This window comes from Microcaecilia unicolor, chromosome 3 (genome assembly GCF_901765095.1).
Source record: "Microcaecilia unicolor chromosome 3, aMicUni1.1, whole genome shotgun sequence".
NCBI classification, from domain to species: Eukaryota; Metazoa; Chordata; class Amphibia; order Gymnophiona; family Siphonopidae; genus Microcaecilia; species Microcaecilia unicolor.
The window spans coordinates 243,067,845-243,095,685 of NC_044033.1; the positions used below are offsets into that span (position 1 = coordinate 243,067,845).

General features: G+C 44.1%; 1 protein-coding gene across 1 annotated transcript in view; it reads left to right on the forward strand.

The window, feature by feature from the left end:
* The window catches only part of LOC115466429 (zinc finger protein 510-like), a 35,886-nt gene extending 16,136 nt beyond the window's left edge, over positions 1-19,750 (forward strand). The window contains exons 2-6 of the mRNA XM_030197648.1: positions 14,258-14,384; positions 14,895-15,008; positions 15,166-15,279; positions 17,709-17,837; positions 18,561-19,750. Coding sequence (XP_030053508.1) covers positions 14,258-14,384; positions 14,895-15,008; positions 15,166-15,279; positions 17,709-17,837; positions 18,561-19,510 — 1,434 coding nt within the window. The 3' untranslated portion in view covers positions 19,511-19,750. The remainder of the gene's footprint in view (positions 1-14,257; positions 14,385-14,894; positions 15,009-15,165; positions 15,280-17,708; positions 17,838-18,560) is intronic.
* Positions 19,751-27,841: the final 8,091 nt, after the last annotated feature.

Sequence of the window (27,841 nt, forward strand, 5' to 3'; positions counted from 1 at the left end):
CCCTCCAATCATGTTCACATGGATAATCCAACAAAAGGTTACACCACTGATTTTGCTCCACCAGGTACCCCAACCAATAGCTGACCAGGGGTCACCTGCTTAGCTTCCTGCTTTTCTCCTGTGACATACACCTTCACCACTTGTGTGGCCCTGCATAGAGAGAGCTTAACTTGCCATTTATCTAATCTGGGATACACACCTCCACCAGGCATTTGCCTCCAGGGTGGGGGAGAGACATAAAGAGACTGACCCCATTCATATTATATATTATATAATGTATATTGTAATTATCCAATTGGGTTGGGGTCTTTCTCTCCATTGGGCTCTTGAGATAGTTTCTTTTCATGCCCTCCAATCATGTTCACATGGATAATCCAACAAAAGGTTACACCACTGATTTTGCTCCACCAGGTACCCCAACCAATAGCTGACCAGGGGTCACCTGCTTAGCTTCCTGCTTTTCTCCTGTGACATACACCTTCACCACTTGTGTGGCCCTGCATAGATAGAGCTTAACTTGCCATTTATCTAATCTGGGATACACACCTCCACCAGGCATTTGCCTCCAGGGTGGGGGAGAGACATAAAGAGACTGACCCCATTCATATTATATATTGTATATTCTAATTATCCAATTGGGTTGTGGTCTTTCTATCCATTGGGCTCCTGAGATAGTTTCTTTTCATGCCCTCCAATCACGTTCACATGGATAATCCAACAAAAGGTTACACCACTGATTTTGTTACACCACTGATTTTGCTCCACCAGGTAGCCCATCCAATGGCTGACTGGGGGTGCACCTGCTTAGCTTCCTGCTTTTCTCCTGTGACATACACCTTCACCACTTGTGTGGCCCTGCATAGAGAGAGCTTAACTTGCCATTTATCTAATCTGGGATACACACCTCCACCAGGCATTTGCCTCCAGGGTGGGGGAGAGACATAAAGAGACTGACCCCATTCATATTATATATTATATAATGTATATTGTAATTATCCAATTGGGTTGGGGTCTTTCTCTCCATTGGGCTCCTGAGATAGTTTCTTTTCATGCCCTCCAATCATGTTCACATGGATAATCCAACAAAAGGTTACACCACTGATTTTGTTACACCACTGATTTTGCTCCACCAGGTACCCCATCCAATGGTTGACCAGGGGTCACCTGCTTAGCTTCCTGCTTTTCTCCTGTGACATACACCTTCACCACTTGTGTGGCCCTGCATAGAGAGAGCTTAACTTGCCATTTATCTAATCTGGGATACACACCTCCACCAGGCATTTGCCTCCAGGGTGGGGGAGAGACATAAAGAGACTGACCCCATTCATATTATATATTATATAATGTATATTGTAATTATCCAATTGGGTTGGGGTCTTTCTCTCCATTGGGCTCTTGAGATAGTTTCTTTTCATGCCCTCCAATCATGTTCACATGGATAATCCAACAAAAGGTTACACCACTGATTTTGCTCCACCAGGTACCCCAACCAATAGCTGACCAGGGGTCACCTGCTTAGCTTCCTGCTTTTCTCCTGTGACATACACCTTCACCACTTGTGTGGCCCTGCATAGAGAGAGCTTAACTTGCCATTTATCTAATCTGGGATACACACCTCCACCAGGCATTTGCCTCCAGGGTGGGGGAGAGACATAAAGAGACTGACCCCATTCATATTATATATTATATAATGTATATTGTAATTATCCAATTGGGTTGGGGTCTTTCTCTCCATTGGGCTCTTGAGATAGTTTCTTTTCATGCCCTCCAATCATGTTCACATGGATAATCCAACAAAAGGTTACACTGATTACACCATGATTTTGCTCCACCAGGTACCCCAACCAATAGCTGACCAGGGGTCACCTGCTTAGCTTCCTGCTTTTCTCCTGTGACATACACCTTCACCACTTGTGTGGCCCTGCATAGAGAGAGCTTAACTTGCCATTTATCTAATCTGGGATACACACCTCCACCAGGCATTTGCCTCCAGGGTGGGGGAGAGACATAAAGAGACTGACCCCATTCATATTATATTATATAATGTATATTGTAATTATCCAATTGGGTTGGGGTCTTTCTCTCCATTGGGCTCTTGAGATAGTTTCTTTTCATGCCCTCCAATCATGTTCACATGGATAATCCAACAAAAGGTTACACCACTGATTTTGTTACACCACTGATTTTGCTCCACCAGGTACCCCAACCAATAGCTGACCAGGGGTCACCTGCTTAGCTTCCTGCTTTTCTCCTGTGACATACACCTTCACCACTTGTGTGGCCCTGCATAGAGAGAGCTTAACTTGCCATTTATCTAATCTGGGATACACACCTCCACCAGGCATTTGCCTCCAGGGTGGGGGAGAGACATAAAGAGACTGACCCCATTCATATTATATATTATATAATGTATATTGTAATTATCCAATTGGGTTGGGGTCTTTCTCTCCATTGGGCTCTTGAGATAGTTTCTTTTCATGCCCTCCAATCATGTTCACATGGATAATCCAACAAAAGGTTACACCACTGATTTTGCTCCACCAGGTACCCCAACCAATAGCTGACCAGGGGTCACCTGCTTAGCTTCCTGCTTTTCTCCTGTGACATACACCTTCACCACTTGTGTGGCCCTGCATAGAGAGAGCTTAACTTGCCATTTATCTAATCTGGGATACACACCTCCACCAGGCATTTGCCTCCAGGGTGGGGGAGAGACATAAAGAGACTGACCCCATTCATATTATATATTATATAATGTATATTGTAATTATCCAATTGGGTTGGGGTCTTTCTCTCCATTGGGCTCTTGAGATAGTTTCTTTTCATGCCCTCCAATCACGTTCACATGGATAATCCAACAAAAGGTTACACCACTGATTTTGTTACACCAGTGATTTTGCTCCACCAGGTACCCCAACCAATAGCTGACCAGGGGTCACCTGCTTAGCTTCCTGCTTTTCTCCTGTGACATACACCTTCACCACTTGTGTGGCCCCACATAGATAGAGCTTAACTTGCCATTTATCTAATCTGGGATACACACCTCCACCAGGCATTTGCCTCCAGGGTGGGGGAGAGACATAAAGAGACTGACCCCATTCATATTATATATTATATAATGTATATTGTAATTATCCAATTGGGTTGGGGTCTTTCTCTCCATTGGGCTCTTGAGATAGTTTCTTTTCATGCCCTCCAATCACGTTCACATGGATAATCCAACAAAAGGTTACACCACTGATTTTGCTCCACCAGGTACCCCAACCAATAGCTGACCAGGGGTCACCTGCTTAGCTTCCTGCTTTTCTCCTGTGACATACACCTTCACCACTTGTGTGGCCCTGCATAGAGAGAGCTTAACTTGCCATTTATCTAATCTGGGATACACACCTCCACCAGGCATTTGCCTCCAGGGTGGGGGAGAGACATAAAGAGACTGACCCCATTCATATTATATTATATAATGTATATTGTAATTATCCAATTGGGTTGGGGTCTTTCTCTCCATTGGGCTCTTGAGATAGTTTCTTTTCATGCCCTCCAATCATGTTCACATGGATAATCCAACAAAAGGTTACACCACTGATTTTGTTACACCAGTGATTTTGCTCCACCAGGTACCCCATCCAATAGCTGACCAGGGGTCACCTGCTTAGCTTCCTGCTTTTCTCCTGTGACATACACCTTCACCACTTGTGTGGCCCCACATAGATAGAGCTTAACTTGCCATTTATCTAATCTGGGATACACACCTCCACCAGGCATTTGCCTCCAGGGTGGGGGAGAGACATAAAGAGACTGACCCCATTCATATTATATATTATATAATGTATATTGTAATTATCCAATTGGGTTGGGGTCTTTCTCTCCATTGGGCTCTTGAGATAGTTTCTTTTCATGCCCTCCAATCACGTTCACATGGATAATCCAACAAAAGGTTACACCACTGATTTTGCTCCACCAGGTACCCCAACCAATAGCTGACCAGGGGTCACCTGCTTAGCTTCCTGCTTTTCTCCTGTGACATACACCTTCACCACTTGTGTGGCCCTGCATAGAGAGAGCTTAACTTGCCATTTATCTAATCTGGGATACACACCTCCACCAGGCATTTGCCTCCAGGGTGGGGGAGAGACATAAAGAGACTGACCCCATTCATATTATATATTATATAATGTATATTGTAATTATCCAATTGGGTTGGGGTCTTTCTCTCCATTGGGCTCTTGAGATAGTTTCTTTTCATGCCCTCCAATCATGTTCACATGGATAATCCAACAAAAGGTTACACCACTGATTTTGCTCCACCAGGTACCCCAACCAATAGCTGACCAGGGGTCACCTGCTTAGCTTCCTGCTTTTCTCCTGTGACATACACCTTCACCACTTGTGTGGCCCTGCATAGAGAGAGCTTAACTTGCCATTTATCTAATCTGGGATACACACCTCCACCAGGCATTTGCCTCCAGGGTGGGGGAGAGACATAAAGAGACTGACCCCATTCATATTATATATTATATAATGTATATTGTAATTATCCAATTGGGTTGGGGTCTTTCTCTCCATTGGGCTCTTGAGATAGTTTCTTTTCATGCCCTCCAATCACGTTCACATGGATAATCCAACAAAAGGTTACACCAGTGATTTTGCTCCACCAGGTACCCCATCCAATGGTTGACCAGGGGTGCACCTGCTTAGCTTCCTGCTTTTCTCCTGTGACATACACCTTCACCACTTGTGTGGCCCTGCATAGAGAGAGCTTAACTTGCCATTTATCTAATCTGGGATACACACCTCCACCAGGCATTTGCCTCCAGGGTGGGGGAGAGACATAAAGAGACTTACCCCATTGCATATTATATATTGTAATTATCCAATTGGGTAGGGGTCTTTCTATCCATTGGGCTCCTGAGATAGTTTCTTTTCATGCCCTCCAATCATGTTCACATGGATAATCCAACAAAAGGTTACACTACTGATTTTGTTACACCACTGATTTTGCTCCACCAGGTAGCCCATCCAATGGCTGACCAGGGGTGCACCTGCTTAGCTTCCTGCTTTCTCCTGTGACATACACCTTCACCACTTGTGTGGCCCTGCATAGAGAGAGCTTAACTTGCCATTTATCTAATCTGGGATACACACCTCCACCAGGCATTTGCCTCCAGGGTGGGGGAGAGACATAAAGAGACTGACCCCATTCATATTATATATTATATAATGTATATTGTAATTATCCAATTGGGTTGGGGTCTTTCTCTCCATTGGGCTCTTGAGATAGTTTCTTTTCATGCCCTCCAATCACGTTCACATGGATAATCCAACAAAAGGTTACACCACTGATTTTGCTCCACCAGGTACCCCAACCAATAGCTGACCAGGGGTCACCTGCTTAGCTTCCTGCTTTTCTCCTGTGACATACACCTTCACCACTTGTGTGGCCCTGCATAGAGAGAGCTTAACTTGCCATTTATCTAATCTGGGATACACACCTCCACCAGGCATTTGCCTCCAGGGTGGGGGAGAGACATAAAGAGACTGACCCCATTCATATTATATATTATATAATGTATATTGTAATTATCCAATTGGGTTGGGGTCTTTCTCTCCATTGGGCTCTTGAGATAGTTTCTTTTCATGCCCTCCAATCATGTTCACATGGATAATCCAACAAAAGGTTACACCACTGATTTTGCTCCACCAGGTACCCCAACCAATAGCTGACCAGGGGTCACCTGCTTAGCTTCCTGCTTTTCTCCTGTGACATACACCTTCACCACTTGTGTGGCCCTGCATAGAGAGAGCTTAACTTGCCATTTATCTAATCTGGGATACACACCTCCACCAGGCATTTGCCTCCAGGGTGGGGGAGAGACATAAAGAGACTGACCCCATTCATATTATATATTATATAATGTATATTGTAATTATCCAATTGGGTTGGGGTCTTTCTCTCCATTGGGCTCTTGAGATAGTTTCTTTTCATGCCCTCCAATCATGTTCACATGGATAATCCAACAAAAGGTTACACCACTGATTTGTTACACCAGTGATTTTGCTCCACCAGGTACCCCAACCAATAGCTGACCAGGGGTCACCTGCTTAGCTTCCTGCTTTTCTCCTGTGACATACACCTTCACCACTTGTGTGGCCCTGCATAGAGAGAGCTTAACTTGCCATTTATCTAATCTGGGATACACACCTCCACCAGGCATTTGCCTCCAGGGTGGGGGAGAGACATAAAGAGACTGACCCCATTCATATTATATATTATATAATGTATATTGTAATTATCCAATTGGGTTGGGGTCTTTCTCTCCATTGGGCTCTTGAGATAGTTTCTTTTCATGCCCTCCAATCACTGTTCACATGGATAATCCAACAAAAGGTTACACCACTGATTTTGCTCCACCAGGTACCCCAACCAATAGCTGACCAGGGGTCACCTGCTTAGCTTCCTGCTTTTCTCCTGTGACATACACCTTCACCACTTGTGTGGCCCTGCATAGAGAGAGCTTAACTTGCCATTTATCTAATCTGGGATACACACCTCCACCAGGCATTTGCCTCCAGGGTGGGGGAGAGACATAAAGAGACTGACCCCATTCATATTATATATTATATAATGTATATTGTAATTATCCAATTGGGTTGGGGTCTTTCTCTCCATTGGGCTCTTGAGATAGTTTCTTTTCATGCCCTCCAATCATGTTCACATGGATAATCCAACAAAAGGTTACACCAGTGATTTTGCTCCACCAGGTACCCCAACCAATAGCTGACCAGGGGTCACCTGCTTAGCTTCCTGCTTTTCTCCTGTGACATACACCTTCACCACTTGTGTGGCCCTGCATAGAGAGAGCTTAACTTGCCATTTATCTAATCTGGGATACACACCTCCACCAGGCATTTGCCTCCAGGGTGGGGGAGAGACATAAAGAGACTGACCCCATTCATATTATATATTATATAATGTATATTGTAATTATCCAATTGGGTTGGGGTCTTTCTCTCCATTGGGCTCTTGAGATAGTTTCTTTTCATGCCCTCCAATCATGTTCACATGGATAATCCAACAAAAGGTTACACCACTGATTTTGTTACACCAGTGATTTTGCTCCACCAGGTACCCCATCCAATAGCTGACCAGGGGTCACCTGCTTAGCTTCCTGCTTTTCTCCTGTGACATACACCTTCACCACTTGTGTGGCCCTGCATAGAGAGAGCTTAACTTGCCATTTATCTAATCTGGGATACACACCTCCACCAGGCATTTGCCTCCAGGGTGGGGGAGAGACATAAAGAGACTGACCCCATTCATATTATATATTATATAATGTATATTGTAATTATCCAATTGGGTTGGGGTCTTTCTCTCCATTGGGCTCTTGAGATAGTTTCTTTTCATGCCCTCCAATCACGTTCACATGGATAATCCAACAAAAGGTTACACCACTGATTTTGCTCCACCAGGTACCCCATCCAATGGCTGACCAGGGGTGCACCTGCTTAGCTTCCTGCTTTTCTCCTGTGACATACACCTTCACCACTTGTGTGGCCCTGCATAGAGAGAGCTTAACTTGCCATTTATCTAATCTGGGATACACACCTCCACCAGGCATTTGCCTCCAGGGTGGGGGAGAGACATAAAGAGACTTACCCCATTGCATATTATATATTGTAATTATCCAATTGGGTAGGGGTCTTTCTATCCATTGGGCTCCTGAGATAGTTTCTTTTCATGCCCTCCAATCATGTTCACATGGATAATCCAACAAAAGGTTACACTACTGATTTTGTTCCACCACTGATTTTGCTCCACCAGGTACCCCATCCAATGGCTGACCAGGGGTGCACCTGCTTAGCTTCCTGCTTCTCTCCTGTGACATACACCTTCACCACTTGTGTGGCCCCACATAGAAAGAGCTTAACTTGCCATTTATCTAATCTGGGATACACACCTCCACCAGGCATTTGCCTCCAGGGTGGGGGAGAGACATAAAGAGACTGACCCCATTCATATTATATATTATATAATGTATATTGTAATTATCCAATTGGGTTGGGGTCTTTCTCTCCATTGGGCTCTTGAGATAGTTTCTTTTCATGCCCTCCAATCATGTTCACATGGATAATCCAACAAAAGGTTACACCACTGATTTTGCTCCACCAGGTACCCCATCCAATGGCTGACCAGGGGTGCACCTGCTTAGCTTCCTGCTTTTCTCCTGTGACATACACCTTCACCACTTGTGTGGCCCTGCATAGAGAGAGCTTAACTTGCCATTTATCTAATCTGGGATACACACCTCCACCAGGCATTTGCCTCCAGGGTGGGGGAGAGACATAAAGAGACTGACCCCATTCATATTATATATTATATAATGTATATTGTAATTATCCAATTGGGTTGGGGTCTTTCTCTCCATTGGGCTCTTGAGATAGTTTCTTTTCATGCCCTCCAATCATGTTCACATGGATAATCCAACAAAAGGTTACACCACTGATTTTGCTCCACCAGGTACCCCAACCAATAGCTGACCAGGGGTCACCTGCTTAGCTTCCTGCTTTTCTCCTGTGACATACACCTTCACCACTTGTGTGGCCCTGCATAGAGAGAGCTTAACTTGCCATTTATCTAATCTGGGATACACACCTCCACCAGGCATTTGCCTCCAGGGTGGGGGAGAGACATAAAGAGACTGACCCCATTCATATTATATATTATATAATGTATATTGTAATTATCCAATTGGGTTGGGGTCTTTCTCTCCATTGGGCTCTTGAGATAGTTTCTTTTCATGCCCTCCAATCATGTTCACATGGATAATCCAACAAAAGGTTACACCACTGATTTTGTTACACCAGTGATTTTGCTCCACCAGGTACCCCAACCAATAGCTGACCAGGGGTCACCTGCTTAGCTTCCTGCTTTTCTCCTGTGACATACACCTTCACCACTTGTGTGGCCCCACATAGATAGAGCTTAACTTGCCATTTATCTAATCTGGGATACACACCTCCACCAGGCATTTGCCTCCAGGGTGGGGGAGAGACATAAAGAGACTGACCCCATTCATATTATATTATATAATGTATATTGTAATTATCCAATTGGGTTGGGGTCTTTCTCTCCATTGGGCTCTTGAGATAGTTTCTTTTCATGCCCTCCAATCACGTTCACATGGATAATCCAACAAAAGGTTACACCACTGATTTTGCTCCACCAGGTACCCCATCCAATGGCTGACCAGGGGTGCACCTGCTTAGCTTCCTGCTTTTCTCCTGTGACATACACCTTCACCACTTGTGTGGCCCTGCATAGAGAGAGCTTAACTTGCCATTTATCTAATCTGGGATACACACCTCCACCAGGCATTTGCCTCCAGGGTGGGGGAGAGACATAAAGAGACTGACCCCATTCATATTATATTATATAATGTATATTGTAATTATCCAATTGGGTTGGGGTCTTTCTCTCCATTGGGCTCTTGAGATAGTTTCTTTTCATGCCCTCCAATCATGTTCACATGGATAATCCAACAAAAGGTTACACCACTGATTTTGTTACACCACTGATTTTGCTCCACCAGGTACCCCATCCAATAGCTGACCAGGGGTCACCTGCTTAGCTTCCTGCTTTTCTCCTGTGACATACACCTTCACCACTTGTGTGGCCCTGCATAGAGAGAGCTTAACTTGCCATTTATCTAATCTGGGATACACACCTCCACCAGGCATTTGCCTCCAGGGTGGGGGAGAGACATAAAGAGACTGACCCCATTCATATTATATATTATATAATGTATATTGTAATTATCCAATTGGGTTGGGGTCTTTCTCTCCATTGGGCTCTTGAGATAGTTTCTTTTCATGCCCTCCAATCATGTTCACATGGATAATCCAACAAAAGGTTACACCACTGATTTTGCTCCACCAGGTACCCCAACCAATAGCTGACCAGGGGTCACCTGCTTAGCTTCCTGCTTTTCTCCTGTGACATACACCTTCACCACTTGTGTGGCCCTGCATAGAGAGAGCTTAACTTGCCATTTATCTAATCTGGGATACACACCTCCACCAGGCATTTGCCTCCAGGGTGGGGGAGAGACATAAAGAGACTGACCCCATTCATATTATATATTGTATATTGTAATTATCCAATTGGGTTGGGGTCTTTCTCTCCATTGGGCTCTTGAGATAGTTTCTTTTCATGCCCTCCAATCATGTTCACATGGATAATCCAACAAAAGGTTACACCACTGATTTTGTTACACCACTGATTTTGCTCCACCAGGTACCCCAACCAATAGCTGACCAGGGGTCACCTGCTTAGCTTCCTGCTTTTCTCCTGTGACATACACCTTCACCACTTGTGTGGCCCCACATAGAAAGAGCTTAACTTGCCATTTATCTAATCTGGGATACACACCTCCACCAGGCATTTGCCTCCAGGGTGGGGGAGAGACATAAAGAGACTGACCCCATTCATATTATATATTATATAATGTATATTGTAATTATCCAATTGGGTTGGGGTCTTTCTCTCCATTGGGCTCTTGAGATAGTTTCTTTTCATGCCCTCCAATCATGTTCACATGGATAATCCAACAAAAGGTTACACCACTGATTTTGTTACATGTTGGGCAGGGTGCTAGACCGGGTGGCAAAGCATCCGGGCCGGGTAATCCTGGTGGGTCCGGACTGGCCCAGACGTCCCTGGTATGCGGACTTGATCAGGCTCTCAGTGGACGAACCTCTGCGACTGCCAGCGGAGCAGGGCCTGTTGCATCAGGGTCCCGTGGTGATGGAGGATCCCTCCCCCTTTGGTCTTACGGCCTGGCTATTGAGCGGCAGCGTCTGAGGAAGAAGGGCTTCTCAGACATGGTCATCGCCACTATGCTGAGAGCGAGGAAGCGCTCTACTTCTACTGCTTACGCCAGGATTTGGCGTACTTTTGCAGCGTGGTGTGAAGCAGGCTCACTTTCTCCCTTCACTGCTCCAATTTCTTCAGTGTTGGCGTTCCTGCAAGAAGGTCTGGAGAAAGGCCTGTCGCTCAGTTCCCTTAAAGTCCAGATTGCGGCTCTGGCTTGCTTCAGGGGTCGCCTGAAGGGTGCTTCCCTGGCTTCGCAGCCAGATGTGGTGCGCTTTCTCAAGGGAGTTAATCACCTGCGCCCTCCTCTGCACTCAGTGGTGCTTGCGTGGAATCTCAATCTGGTGCTAAGAGCCTTGCAGAAGCCGCCTTTTGAACCCTTGTCAAGGGCATCTCTGAAAGACCTGACGTTGAAAGCAGTCTTTTTGGTGGCTATCACTTCAGCCAGAAGAGTTTCCGAGCTCCAGGCGCTCTCATGTCGAGAGCCTTTTCTACAGTTCACTGAGGCAGGAGTGACTATTCGCACAGTGCCTTCCTTCCTGCCCAAGATTGTTTCTCGCTTCCATGTGAATCAGCAGCTCTGTCTCCCGTCCTTTCGTAGAGAGGACTACCCAGAGGAATACTCTGCTCTCAGATATCTAGATTTGAGACGAGTCATCATCAGATACTTGGAAGTGACCAATGATTTCCGGAAGTCGGATCATCTGTTTGTCCTGTTTGCAGGTCCTCGTAAGGGTCTGCAGGCTGCTAAGCCTACAGTGGCAAGATGGGTCAAGGAAGCCATTGCAGTGGCTTATGTGGCCGCGGGGAAGGTGCCGCCTATCCAGCTGAAGGCTCACTCCACTAGAGCTCAGGCGGCCTCGATGGCAGAGGCCGGGTCCGTCTCCTTGGAAGAGATTTGCAAGGCGGCAACTTGGGCGTCGGCTCACACCTTCTCCAGGCATTACCGCTTGGCTGTGGCTGCTCGGGCGGAGGCCCGGTTTGGAGCTTCAGTCTTGCGGTCAGGGATTTCAATGTCCCGCCCTGGGTGAGTACTGCTTCGGTACATCCCACCAGTCTATGGATTGATCAGCATGATGAAATGGAAGGTAAAATTAGGTTTCATACCTGATAATTTTCTTTCCATTAATCATAGCTGATCAATCCATAGCCCCTCCCAGATATCTGTACTGTTTATATTCTGGTTGCATTTCAGGTGCAAGTTTAGTCTTCAGTTCAGGAGGACTTCGTGTTCAAGTTTTTTCAATGGATTCTTCAAGAGTTGAGACGAGTTTGTGTTACAGTGAGCTGCTGCATTCCTCTCCCCTCCGTTTTACGGGGCTGGATTGAGACATAAATTCTGCCGGCACTCCCTCCCGCTTCGTGCGGCTGTAGGGCAGTTTTGTACCCCTCCCGCTTCAGCGGTGTTAGGGTCAGTCAGCTCCTCCCGCGGTTGCGGTTGCAGGATAAGCCAGATCCCCCCGCATCGGCGGGTGTGGTGTCCCTCCCCCGCTCCGCGGGGATGAGCTGGACGGATTCCCCTCCCCCACTTGTGTGGGGATGAGCTGGGTTAATTCCCCTCCCCCGTTTCGGCGGTGGTGAGCTGGGCAGAGTGTCCCTTTGTGGGTGTAATTCTCTAAGTGCTGAGTCCTGCGTATGGAGCTTGGATATCGACATACTGAGGAGTTTCCGGCAGCACATGACCACATATAGGGAGGCAAAAGGATTGCTCTCTATCTCCACCCGCTGGTAGATGGACACAACCCACCAGTCTATGGATTGATCAGCTATGATTAATGGAAAGAAAATTATCAGGTATGAAACCTAATTTTACCATAGTCATTGTGGGTATCCTGAAAACCTGACTGGCAAGGGGTACTCCAGGACCGGACTTGGGAAACAGTGGTCTAAGGGTTCCAGATGTAAAGTAGGGCCTGATGGGCTTAAGCTTCCAGAAGGTTCTGAATGATTTGGAAATGACCTGGGAGACATGTACAAACGTGAGCTGATGATCAGTGATAACATCAAAGATCTTCAGAGTGGTTCTATAGGATAGAAAGTTTGATCAATGGTAAATGAATTGAAGGAAGTGGAATCACACGGGTTAGTAATGAGCAGAAATTTCATTTTGTCCCTGTTTGAGTTTCAATCTGAATTCAGATGGCCAAGATTCCATGAGGTCAAGGCCTAGTTTTATTTGGTGTAAGATTTCAGAAATGTGTTTACTGAAAGGGAAGTAAATAGTGATGTCATCTGCATATATGAAGATCTTGAAACCTGCGGAACCGGATGAAAAGCAGATTGACCAATCCTCGGTGGAGACTACTTCATGGAAGTCCATGTGCTAGGAAATAAAAGATATTGACCCAAAGAATAGTAATTAAAGTCCTGAATTTATAGAGCTTTCAGTCTGGGACACCTCAGACCCCGGAAGCTCAACTAGACCCAGGGGACCAGGCCAGGAACCAATCAATCCAGAGCTGCACTTTTATGACCATCCACCTTCTAGATAGAATTCTGAAGTTAAGGTGGCTGCATATGACCACATATAGTAAGCCTCTGAGGTTCTCTCTGTCTCCACCTGCTGGTAGAGGGACATAACCCACAAGTCTCTGGATTGATCTGTGGGACGCTATGGAAAAGATATTGTCCCAAAGAATAATAATAAAAGACCCAAATTTATAGCGCTTTCAGTCTTCGTCTCCTAAATGTGGTACACTTTTTGATTCAGGTATTCAGTCTGGTTTCACATGAGCCAGTGATAGTCTGTAACTGATTCTTCAAGTCTGCCCAGGCTTCTATGATCAGAGAGCAGAATCAGAAGCTTTGGAGTTTTAGGGTCTGTGGCTGGTAGTTCTTCTTAAGCTTCCTCTTAATTGTTTAGCTAATCACCACTGTTAATTGGATGTTAAGCAATTAACGGCATTACTTGGTATTAGTTGTCTTGCGTACACAACTCGCTAAGTGTATTCTGTAACGTGGTGCGCCTAAATTCGTAGTTGCATTTTTGAAAAGGGGGCGTGCATGGGCGTGCGTTTCTCCAATCTATGTCCATTATTAGGCACATAATTTAGGTGTTGGGATTTACACTAGGTAAAACATGGCCTAAATGGATGTGACCAAATTTGTTCGTGTGGAGAGATGCTCAGCATATTCTATATAACTTGACTTCTTAAGCTGTGGTATACAGGCCTCTGCTATTCGTAGCCAGGTGAACCATGCAGGTCTTTATCTGCCATCATTTAATATCTTATTATGTTTCTTTTAAGTTCTTGGATTCTTTATGAATGTTGTGGAACAGTTTGAACTCTGATCTTCAATCTGCAGCCAGTAAAAGGATAGAAATTGAACCGTAGGAGAATATGATACAAATGGACTTAAATAACTTTCGTTATCTTTACACAGGCCTTGGTCTCGTTCATTGATGTCGCTGCTTATTTCTTGGAAGTGGAGTGGGACATTCTGGGAGAACGGCAGAAGGAGCTTTACGAGAAGGTCATCAAGGCGATTCACAACTTCCTGATATCGCAAGGTAAATATTCTTATTATTGTCACCTACTGTCCACAAACATATTGTAGGATTCATCTGATTCAGCATGACTTTTCTTACATTCTAAGGGGTTAGTGTCTACTCTAAACCTGAATTTTTCAGCAGTGGTTTCAGCAGCATATCATTTATAAGGATTGTTTATTTATTTAAAAATGTCTATTCTGCTTGCAGCTAAGCGGATCGCATCAGAAATATACGTAATAAAATCATGACATTTACTATTGGGTGCTTCCATTTTGTTAGGGCTGGAAAAATCCCAGATGGCAGGTCCATGAAACTTAAAACTCGTCTATTATGCTAAGTCCAACGGCAACTACTGTGAGCCATTTAGTAGCTCTACCACTCTTTAATAAAAGGGCCCCTTCGTCACGAAAATACACACCTGCATGAACACATTCTCATATTGCCCCATCAAAAAGGAAAGAGTCGAAACCCCCAGGGCTTTGTGCTAATGTAATTTTAAAATGTAAATTTTCTGTTTGTTATTGACAGGCTATTCAATTCTTAATCCTGATGTTATATTCAAGATTAAATATGAAGATGAGAAATATTTCACCCAACACTGTGAGTGGGAGGCGAAAGAAAACAAGAATGAGCCCAGCATAAGTAAGCACATGTTTTAGAGTTAAAGGGTTTTTACATTTTCAAATCATAGGAGATGGGCCATTTACATCAAAAATGTGGAAACTTGAAATTCATTTCTTAATATAATACTATTAGGGCTCACTGAATCCTTCTAGACATGTTTGATTTCTCATCACAGGGTTTCCAGTTGTAACGTCCGTGTTCTCACTGAGCATTAAACAAGAGAAAAATCTTCCCTTCCTGGCTCATCCTGAATCGGAAACCTCTAAACAGATTCACCCTCCTGGAACAGGCAAGTATAAAATTGACTTTTTATTATTTAGAATACTAAAACTGCCTTATGAACTCCAGACAAATGATAGAACAGAGAACATGAAATATAAACAATATCCAACAAGTAAAGACAATAAATAACAACCAGACCAAAAAGATTAATAGAATTAAAATACAATTTACGATCCGAAAAAAACACATAACAAATACTAGAAAAAAAATTAAGGGGGGGTGGGGTTCTCCCCACTGGCATAGGAAGGGGGGGAGCGGTGTGGCGGTCAGCCCCGGGTGCACGCCGCTGGGGGGGTGTCGGCTCCGCTGGGTCCCTGCTCCCTCTGCCCCGGAACAGGTTACTTCCTGTTCCGGGGCAGAGAGAGCAGGGAACCAGCGGAGCCGATGCAGCTCCCAGCGACATGCACTCAGGGCGGTTCGACCCTCCCACCCCGTTTTCCAAGTAAGTGCGCGCTCCAGAAGGGGGGGGGTGCGCTCCGGAGGGGGGATGGTGCATCGTGCTGCACCCGGGGGGGGGGGGGTGCATCGGCGACCCGCCCCGGGTGTCAGCTGCCCTCGCTACGCCACTGGTTCTCCCTTCCAGCAGCACATTCTGTGATTTAGGGCCCCTTTTACAAAGGCGTGCAAGTGGATTTAGCTCGCACTAAACGCTAAGATGCCCATAGGAATATACCCCCGGATTCTGTATATGGCGCTTGAACATCTGTGTGGAATCCGAAGATTATTCTATAACAATGTGTATAATTTAATTGTATAACTAGCTAATCATCGCTGTTAATTGGATGTCAGACTGGATGGACTGTGCAGGTTTTTTATCTGCAGACATTTTCTATGTTACTTTGGGCCCGTTCCGTTTTTGTAACCTGCGGTAGGCTCTACGCGCACCAAAATGGACTTACTGCCCGACTGCCGCCTGCCTTTTGTGGTCATTTCTCGTGTCTGAAAAATAATTTTTCTTTTTGGACGCGCGCAGGTCGTTACTGAGCAGATTCTTTACCGCTAGGTCTATGGCTGGCGGTAAGATCAGACTTTACCCATCTATTGAACAATATTAATAGGATGGAGGTAGGATGTGCCATGATGTAAGGGTGGTGTCCCTGCTAAGCTTGGATTATCAAGTCCACAGCAATACACCAAAAACTGAGCACAATACATATATATATAAAAACATTTTTTATAATTCATTGGATTTTATTCCAGAAAAATATTATACATGAATAATGAGAGTTATAATTTATGTTTAAATTAATTTTGAAGGTTTCTGTTATATTTATTAATTTTATAATTTGAAACCGTTTCTTTGAGAACACCCAGAATTACGTTTGGTAAGATCAGACACCCAAAACGGATGCACGGCGATTTTGATTTTGCTGCACGTCCGTTTTTGGCAAAAAATTTTGAAAAAGGCATTTTTGGTACGTGCGCTGAAAAATAGTTCTACGCGCGCCCAAAACCCGCGCCTACACTACCGCAAGCCACTTTTTACCGCAGCTTAGTAAAAGGACCTCTTTGTAATCTGGCTGGTTTAGTTTTCCCGGTAGATGTATTAATGTTCTAGGACTCATTGCAGTATTTATGGTGCTGCTTTTTCCTTGGTAGATCGTTGTATAACTTTTGGAAGTTGGTGCCATTGAGGTGTAGTTAATTCGTTCTGTAGGTCTTGAGTGACTTTTGTAGGGTTCTTTATTACATATGGGAGAAAAACCCCTACGGTAAGCCAGACCACACAAGGAAGAAGTGGGGAATGACCAAATAACTTCCAGCCAAACAGATGGATAATAAACATAATTTTATTGAGTATCTGTTTGACTGGAAGTCATTTCATAATTCCCTACTTCTTCCTTGTGGGGTTCTGTATTAACTTCACCAGATAACTGATGCAGGAAAGGATTTATGGTATTGAGATGACACCAAAATTCCAACATTTATTTTGTATGGTGAGTTTTAGAGGGAAATGTCCCAGTTCTGCTCTACACCCATTATGGTGTGAGGAAGGCTTCTTAGAATGCTGATTATGATATTTAACACCTTGATGGTCTAGCGTGTGGGGTCAGGGGTCATTATTTTCCAGGCTTTATAATTTAACTGCATCAATTATTTTCTGAGTATCCAACATTTGCAAAGTTTTTTTTTTTTTTGTAATCTGTAGTCCTTTTCTTTGCTCGGTGAGGTTTTTGTGGGGTTGGAGCCACGGAGAGTCACCCCCCCCCCCCCCCTAATTTCAGCTCCGTATGAGTACTGACACCTTTTTTTGCTAGAACAAAAGCACCGTCTGTAGCAGCCCTAACGTAAAACTGCTGGGGCCAAATATACAGTAGCAATGCTCCTGATTCTATACATGTATATTTTTAAACATTGTTATCTGTGTTTAAAAAAAAATTAATGCTGATTGCTAGCTTTAAAGATATATCCAATTGTAACTGTTTTCTATAACAGGCTCCCCTAATGTCAAACCTGACATTTTAATCCGATTTAAGGAGGAGGGATTTAAGATTGAGCCCCAGGGATCTAAGGAAAGAGGAAACCCGCCCAGCACTGGCACAAGTGAAGAACTGCCTGAAACAGGTGAAGTAGCCATCTTTCATTAACTGTCCGGATGTGGATAAACTAGATATCCTATACCAGACGCCTTCCCACTGGTCGCTGCTTAACCCCTGCCCTAGGTCCTCCTCTGACTCCCACAGACGTGTTACTGTTCTCCCTTATTCCGCAATCTCTATATCTTGGAAATGGAGCCCTTTAAGTAACGCTTTTTTAAGGGACTGGAGCTGGGAACGCTACTGGTTGTCGGTGCCGACAGAAGACAGCAGCAAGACAACCAGTAACGTTCCCAGCTCCAGTTCCTTGAAAAAGCAGCAGCGAAACAGGTGCATATCGGGACCGGCTGAGCTCAAAGATAAGTGGAATGACATTTGCTCTTGCTGAACTGTTGGTCATTTGGCTTTTGAATTTATAAAAAAAAGCTAAAAATCTAGAAAGAAAAAGGTTAAATGTTTTCTATATATTGGGTTGACAAATATTATAGCATATATTGAGGAAGGAGGGGGTTTTTTGGTCTGTGATTATTTCCAATCACAATAGGGATTGGCTAATACCTGAATCACGATGCAGTGATATATCCCTGTGATTTATGAGGCCTTTTAATCCTACCTGAAAATCCTCAAGCAGATTGTAAAAGTGAACATAGAACATTGTAGTCTACTTTAATTTGATGCATTATTTGGACACCTTAGTAGAAGGTTGAGAGCCAGTAAAATTAAAGATCATACTCTCATTTTTATCCAACAGATGATAGATTTAGGAACAATAATAAAAGAATGAGAACATGTGATGGGCAGCAGAGGAAAGAATGGAAACACAGAAACCCCACCAGACAAAGCCTAGATCCTTCAGCTGTCTGTGAAGGAGGTATCGGTATTGTAACACAGACCAGGGTGAAAGCAGTAACCCATACAGTAGAGAGAGCAAACAGAAAAGATAGAAGTTCCAGCCACTGTCCAAAGCTCGAACAAACTGAAGAACCTAAAGAAGGTGAGAGACATTTTAAAAGTGCTGATTTGTGGGAAGACTGCACTACAGATGCTCATTTTGGTGAGCACCATATACCCAGGCTTAGGACGGAGGGTCATAACTGTCAAGGTATAAAAACTAACCTATTTACAGACACTATCTCCCAAGAAAAACTATTTAAATGTTCTGAATGTGATAAATGTTTCAAAAGAAAAGCCCACTTGCAACGTCATCAAATGAATCATACGGGAGACAAACCATTTCAATGTTCTGAATGTGATAAAAGTTTCAGCCAGAAGAGTGACTTGCAAAACCATAAAACAGTTCACACAGGAGACAGACCATTTAAATGTTCTGAATGTGATAAATGTTACAGATTAAAACGAAGCTTACAACTGCATAAAATGAAGCACACAGGAGACAAGCCATTTAGATGTTCTGAATGTGATAAGTATTTCAGTCAGAAAAGCAACCTGCACAAGCATGAAATGATTCATACAGGACACAAGCCATTTAAATGCTCTGAATGTAATAAATGTTTCAGGCGGAAAAGTAACCTACAGAAGCATGAAATGATTCATACAGGATATAAACCATTTAAGTGTTCTGAATGTGATAAATTCTTCAGACAGAAAACCCACCTACAAAAGCATAAAATGATTCATACAGACCGGAATGTGATAAATGTTTCATATGGAAATATAGCCACCTGGAAAAACATAAAATGATTCATACAGACCGGAATGTGAAATATTTCATGTGGAAACATAATTTGGAACTGCATAAAATGGCTTACATGGCAAGTAGATCATCAATCAAAAACAAGTGGTAAATGAACAAATACTGTGGAAAGTAAAGGCCTTTTTTACTAAACCCAGTTTATGCTACATTTGCGGAGTTTTGCAGCATATGGTAAACAGAGTGTTAAGTGCTTTTTCAGTGAGTGGGCGTGGCACAGGCAGACAGGTATCGTGCAAAATATATGGCAGTTAATGTGCTGCATTTATTGTGTACTAACTGCCTAATGCAAGTCCAATTTCCACCTCTTAATTAGGAGGCGCTTAATGCTTCCACTTTAAACATGAATGGGTGCAGGACATTAATTTGCATATTAACACATGACCTGCAATACAAAATAGTAAAAATGCCTCTATCAGCTGCTGTGTTAAATTTGCAGATATCGCAGGGTATATGAACGTAAGTATTGCTATAATGGGACAGATTGACAGACCATTAAGCCCAGTATCCTGTTTCCAACAGTGGCCAATCCAGGTCTAAGTATCTGGTAAGATCCCAAAAAGAGTAAAACAGATTTGTTTTCTCCTTATCTCAGAAATAAGCAGTGGATTTTCCCAAGTCCATCTTAATAATAGCTTATGGATTTTTCTTTTAGGAAATTTAAACGTTACTAACTGTTGTTTTGCACATTCTCTGGCAACAAAGTCTAGAGTTTGTTTACATATTGAGTGAAGACGTATCTCTGATTTGTTTACTAGTTAGCATCATTGCTTACCCCCTAGTCCTTGTATTTTTGGAAAGAGTAAACAAGTGATTTGCCTCTACCCGTTCCTCTCCACTCGGTATTTTATAGACCTCTATCGTTTCTTCGCTCAGCTGTCTCTTCTTTAAGCTGAAGAGCCCTGGCCTCTTTAGCCTTTCCTCATAGGCATTTTGATACGTAATGTACTCCTGTCCTTGCCTCAGAGACAGGCAAGAAAAAACTCTGGCTACTAAATAAGTATTAGACTTAATAAATGTTTATTCAAATTGTCAGATAAGCCAATAAGTAATTATTCAGATATTAAACAAAATTTAAAAACCCCAATAGAGTATAATATGTAGCAAATAAACAAACAGAGTTTTCCCTGGGAGCTGTCAATATGTCCACCTACTCAGTGGCGTCGCGAGGGCAGCTGACACCCGGGGCGGGTCGCCGCTGCGCACCCCCCCCCCCGGGTGCAGCACGACGCACCCTCCCCCCTCCGTAGCGCAACACCCCCCCGCCCGCGAGAACATACCTGGAAGGCGGTGAGGGGCGGGTGGGCGGACCAATCCGCCGAGAGCACGCCGCTGGGGGGGTGTCGGCGCCTCGCTGGTTCCTTGCTCTCTCTGCCCCGGAACAGGAAGTAACCTGTTCTGGGGCAGAGAGAGCAAGGAACCAGCGAGGCGCCGACACCCCCCAGCGGCATGCACCCAGGGCGGACCGCCCCACCGCCCCTCCCACGCCACTGCACCTACTAGTGTGGACACACTGAGGCTCGCCATCCTCAATTCCTTTTCCTCTTATATACCTTTCTTTCTTTAGTACCTTAATTACCCTTCCTACCTAATGAATATGCATCTTTCCAGAACATTCTGTTTCATTTTTTGGTGAATCCTGTTCCAGCACTTTCTACCATCTTCCAACTCCTTTTATATTTAAACGGTTTTTATTAGATTTGCAACAAATATAATCAAAGCCATACAAGGCTCTGCAGTTAACCTTTAACATATCTCAAACTGATTATACAACCATTTGTCAATAAACTTATGTCATTTATACATGTTATGATACAGCCTTTCTTTTATTGCTCTTATCCCATTTATCCTTCCCCTCCCTCTCCCTCCCTACCTCCCACCCCCCTCGCGACCTGGGAGTTATTCATTGTAATCTATGGATCATCCTTCATTTAAGAGCAAACTTCGACCTCTCTGGTTTAGATTCTTCAGATAAGGCCCCCAAACAGCCAAAAACGTGACTCTCTTGTTCTTTGAGAGCCGGGATTCCCTAGTCTCCCAAGAAGCCATCTGGTGCAATTGATTCCTCCAGTGCCAATATGCTGGAGGATCTTTGCTTGTCCAGGACTGTAAAATACATTTCCTGGCTAGTAAACTCATCTTTCTGAGCAATATTGTTTCGAATTTATTCTGCCCTCTGAAGGCCCCGGGGATGTCCAAAATCAACTGCTCCGCTGTCCCCAAAATCCGAAGCCCCAGTCGCTCCGTCCAGAACCTTCGGACCTGTGCCCAGAATCTTTTTAAGGTGGGGCATCTCCAAAACATATGCAACATTGTGCCAAGGTCCTTTCCACATTTAAGACATATTGGTCTCCGATTCTCTCCCATATGGGCTAATTGGACTGCAGTTATATATCCCCTGTGAATACAACGATAGGCACATTCTCTTAAGCGAGCATCAGCTACTAGCAAAGGTATTCTTGCTATTGATTTAGTAATGTCCCATGAAACTATTCTGGTCCCTATCTCTTTTTCCCATGCACTCTTCAAATTGCTATAATCTCTGGGGGGTCGCCATCCTGATATTGTTTTATGGAGCAGGGATATCGTAGGTTCATTTTCACCCAAAGAGTGAAAAAAATTTGTTACCTTATCCCCCATTCGAGTTCTTAAAGGGTCTCCCGGGAGAGAGGCCACATAATGTCGCACCTGTCTTATGGCAAATTTATTACCCCAGGAATCACCCACTTTCTCCAGTATTTCTTCTTCTGTAAGGGGCTGCCCACCTCCATCCGCCAGATGTGCCAGATTGGAAATCCCCTTCCTTGCCCAAGCTACAAAGTATCGGCTCGACAAGCCTGGTAAGAATTCACAGTTTCCACATATGGTTAATAGATCTGTTACTTTAGGGTCTCCCCCTAGGTGTCGTATAAGTACTTTCCACATCTCCCTGAGCGGTCGCAACAGCACACACCCACTGATCCCTTCTGGCAAATCCCCTGCTCTGTGATGTAAGAGTGAGAATAGTTGATAAGGTTCCCAGAGTGCCGCCTCCAGCACAGTGGGGGTGTATCGTTGTGTGTCCAAGCACCAATCTCCTAGATAGCGCAATTGGCATGCCTGGTTATATAGTTCTAGATCTGGCATACCCACCCCTCCTCGACTCCAAGTACCTACTAAGGTCGCGAAGCGGATTCTTGGTTTTTTGCCCCTCCAGCAAAACTTTGATGCTAATTTATAGAAGTTCTGTAAGTCTTTTCGTCTAAACCACATCGGGATGGTTTGCATTACATAAAGCCACCTAGGAAATAACACCATTTTAATCAAATTCACTCTACCTAGCATTGATAGTGGTAGGTCCAGCCACCCTTGTAACACCTTCTGAGTTTCCTGCAGCAGCCTATTGATATTAAGGTCATACAGCCTTGCCGGATTTATGGGCATCAGTATTCCTAAATATTTGAAAAAAGTTTGTGCTTTCCTCAAGGGAAACTCGCCTCTCCACTGTTGCCATACTTCCTCCGAAGAGGCCAGAGCCTCTGACTTCTCTAAATTTAAACTAAGGCCCGCATAATCTCCATATTCGGAGAAGATCTCCAGCAAAGCCTCCAGAGAGTTTTGGGGATCTGATAAATGAACCAAAATATCATCGGCAAATGCTGCCGCCTTAAAGACCTCTCCCCCTATTGATATCCCCGCTACCGCCTGTTGCTCCTCAATGTCTCTCAGCAAAGGGTCCAAAGTTAAGACAAATAATAGAGGCGATAGAGGGCAACCTTGCCTAGTTCCCCGATTTATTTCAAAATCTCTAGTTGTTATTCCATTGACTGATATTCTGGCCTTCGGTTCTGCGTATAAAGCTTTTATCCCTGACAAAAATCTATCCGTGATTCCATATTTCTGAAGAACCGCGTATAGAAACTTCCATTTTACTTTGTCAAAGGCTTTTTCAGCATCAAAGCTTATTAACAAAGACTGTTTCTTTCCTCGATTTCTGGCCTCTAATGATGCCAGGACTTTGCGGACATTCCTCGTAATTTTCCGTCCCCTCACAAACCCCACTTGGGAGTCATGTATGAGTTTCGGCAAGAATCTTGCTAATCGGTTTGCTAGAATCTTAGCCATCAATTTCACTTCATAATTTAGGAGCGAAATAGGTCTATATGACTCAGCTAGCTCCGGATCCTTCCCTTTTTTTGGAATTACTATAATACAAGCTGTATTTAGATCCGGAGGCATCCTTTCCTTCTCTATTAGAGTGTTAAACATTGCGGCCAAGGGTTCTGTTATTTCTTCTCCCATGATTTTATAAAATTCCGCTCGGTACCCATCTACTCCCGGCGCTTTAAGCAGTTCACTTTGGTTAATCGCCAGATACACCTCATCTGGCGTAATAAGTGTGTTAAGCCATTGCCCTTCTTGGGGAGATAATTTTGGCAATCTGATCTGATCTAGATATGAACCACCCTCTAGGCCATCATCAGGTGGGGCCTCATATAGCCGTTTGTAATATTGGTAGAAATGCTCACTTATTTCCTTATCCGTATGAATTTGTTCTCCCTGTCCCTTCTTCATAGTCAAGATCCTAGCTTTGCCCTGTTTAGCTGCAATCAAGCGCGCCATTAAACGACCGCACTTGTTTCCATGCTTATATAACTGATATTTGTAATATGTTTGCGATTTCGCAGCTTTATAATGAAGTATTTCATTTAATTTCGTCTGTAAAAGCATTAAATGCTGTCTATTCTCGGTGGAGGCCTGTTGACCATACCTCCTCCGAGCTTTACACACTAATTGACTTAGTCTCAATATCTCTCTATTCTGAGTTTTGCGTTTATGTGCTGTGTAGCTGATAATCTCTCCTCGAAATACTGCCTTAGCCGCCTCCCAATACAAAACTGGATTTTCCGCATGTATGACATTATGTTGTTTATAGTCTTGCCAACTCTGCTGTATAACAGCCTTAAAACTCTGATCTCGGTATAGCTCTGCAGGAAAAACCCATCTCTTTTCCCCTCCCTTCTCCCCTTTGGGCGCCCAAATCATCTCCACCCAGGCGTGATCAGATATCACAGTTGCTCCTATAACCGACTTCGTTACTGAACTAAACATCTGTTCTGAGATCAACAGATAATCAATTCGTGCCTGTGTGCTGTGCGCCCGCGAAAGATGTGTGTAGTCTTTCCCCTGTGGATTTAATATCCTCCATACATCTACCAGTCCCACCTGTCGGCAAAGATTAGGCAGCCCTCTGGATGTCTGATTAAGCTCTTGCCTCCTTATTCCCGTACAATCCATCAATGGGTCCATTACCATATTAAAATCCCCCCCTGTTATTATAGGTAACGAATTATTTGTTAATAATTTCGAGGTGATCATCTTGTAAAACTTCCTCTCATATTGGTTCGGGGCATATACATTACCAAACAGCACCATCTGGCGTTGGATATGAGCCTCACATAGTATGAATCTACCCCCGGGATCAGTAAATTGCACTTTAACTTTGTCTGCTATTCCCTTTCGGAACAAGATGGCGACCCCTCCTTTCTTCCCCTGTGCCGCTGCAGATACACATTCCCCCACCCACCAAGTTCGAAGTTTGGCATGTTCCCCTGTCGATAAGTGGGTTTCTTGTAGCATGGCTATATCAACTTTGTGTCTTTGCAAGTGTTGCAGGATTTTAGAGCGTTTTATAGGGGACGAGATCCCTCCCACATTCCATGTGACTACTTTTAGAGGTCCCATAACATATATGTTTCCTGTTCCTGATATGTATACCACTTATTCAAGGATAAGGGGTGTCCCAGCCCCCACCCCTCCTCCCTTTCCATCCTAAGCCATATGTAATCCTTATTAGATCTAATTAATCGTCTCTCCCAGGTCTCCCTTCCTCCCCGTCCCCTATTCCCTCCCGCTGCTCCCCTTCTACATTCCTCTACCCCCTTTAATCCCAACTTCCCTTCTACGGAGTCTAGGTCTCGACATAAGACCATCACGTATAACGCCTCCTACCCTCTCCCTCTTACAATCTAGGAGGCATGTATGTACTCTTCTTTCCCCCCTCCCCCCTCCAGTGCATCTTTCTCATATATGCGCTTAACATATCAACTTAATTCTGTTAACATCAGTAACAACTTCAAATAGAAACGAGAGAAAGAGGAAAGAAAGGAGAAAAGAAAAGGAGACTCTCATTTCAAAGTATCCAAGTGTCCCTCCAAACCAGAAGCTGGCTCCTCTGCACCTCTCCTTAATGACACTTCTGGGTCCTTCTCCAGCCTTGTTACATTGAGATCATCCAGGGCTTTCTAGCAGATTATCCCAGTTCCACAATATAGCTTGTTGCAGGTCTCTTGAACATTTATCTCAATCCTCAATAGCATTTTGTTCCATTATTCCGGCCTGTTTTTTAAAATGCAATCCAACATAAAGTCCGGAGGGTTTGGTTATTCTTCGTGTTCTCCTATGATTTTTCTCCAGATTTTGCCTCTCTTGCCATTCCAACAATTGTAAATCCTCATTCTAGATTCTGAGATCCTTCAGATTCACTTAAATCTTTATAATCCAACGCCTGTTGTGATTTACCTTCTTCTATCCGTCTGCCATGATATATCTATAGTTCCTGCATATAGCCTCCCAGTTATCGAAGTTCAACAGAGTTCAAAAATGCTTGCGCTTGCTCAACTGTATTATACACTTGCGTGGCCGCCTGGTAAGTGACTCTTAATTTGGCTGGATACTGGAGTGCAAAACGAATTTTCTTTTCATAGAGTTTTGAGCATATGGAAGAAAATTTCCTCCTCTGCATCGCCACTGATGCCGAATAGTCTTGAAAGCATAAAATCTTCTTATTCCCATAGTGCAGTTCTTGTTCTTTCCGCAGAGCTTGTAGTATTGCTTCTTTGTGTGCAAAATTTAAGATGCGGCAAATTACCACTCTCGGGCGTGCTGCTTCTGCACTTTTAGGCCCTACTCGATGCGCTCTCTCTACCTGAAGGGCTCCAAGGTCTTCTGGGAGTTGTAGTTGTTCTGACAGCCATTTTTCTAAAAACACTCGCAAATTTGTTGTTTCTAATGCTTCAGGCAGTCCCACAAATCTTAAGTTATTTCTGCGGGAACGGTTCTCAAGATCTTCAAGCTTCTCTTCATAGCCTTCCACCATGGTTCTGAGCTTCGTGTTTTCCTCCTCCATCTTGAGTACCTTGTCTTCCAGGGCCCCATGCCGTTGTTGATATTCCATCAGTTCTTTGGTTAGCTGCCCTAGATTTTCTTGTACTGCCGTTATTTTGTTATCTATTGGCCCTAATCGTCGCTCAAGTAAGGGTTCCATAGCGGCTGTCACCTCCGCCGCCACTTCCACCACCCACACTGAGCTCATGGCAGTCGCAGTCGGGCTCGCCGGAGCCGCCATTTTTTCTTCACCGGCTCGCGTTTTTTCTCTTTCTTTTCTAACGTTCTTCGCCGCCATTGATTCTCTGTATGCTTCGCGCCGATTGTGTACCTTAACTTCTTATGTATGGTGGTGGGTTCAGCGATCTGTTCCAGATCAATTTCCGCGATTTCGAGGGTTTAACGGGCAGGTTAGTAGGAGCGGAGACTTTTTTCAACCGCTCCTAGTCATGACGTCACGTGATCTCCTTCCAACTCCTTTTATTTATTCCCTCATTGCATGGACAGTTAGTGCTTGTCATGTACATAAGCATAAGTTTTCATTAGATAATGGTTTGACCTGTGTCCTTGTTATGCATAGTCATTATTCTAATCCCCCCACCCTCTTGCTGAAGCTACAATTTCACCCACACCCACTTCTCCTTTTGATTGTTTATCAGGATACTGCAGGTGTCCTTAGTCATAGGAGTCTCTGGTTCTTGGTTGCTGACCAGCAACTTATCACAAGTTAGTATAGGCCAAATGTCAAACCACAAATTTCTACAGCCTTAGAAGGTAATTACCAGAAAAAAATACATTTCTAGCTGACTTGCAATTTCATGTCTGTTCCCAACTTCAAGAAATGCAAGATAGCTATATTAAAATAAAAACTAGAAATATGGAGGGTTTGCACCTTGCCATGGCCTCTGTGATATACAGTAAGTTACGCTATTCTGTGACACTGCTTGCAAATTTGCAGCATGGCCCTGTCCCTCCCATGGCTATATCCCCTTTTGAGCTGCACACTATGGGGTCATTTACCAAGCTATGGTGATAAGGGCTCCCACGGTAATCGGACAGCGATTACCACCGGGTTAGCGGTGCATTAGAAATTACAGAAGTAATTTCCGTAGTGCTGGACGCACTCGAGGCAGAACTACCACCGCTACCACGTCGGGCTGGCGGTATTTCCGGGT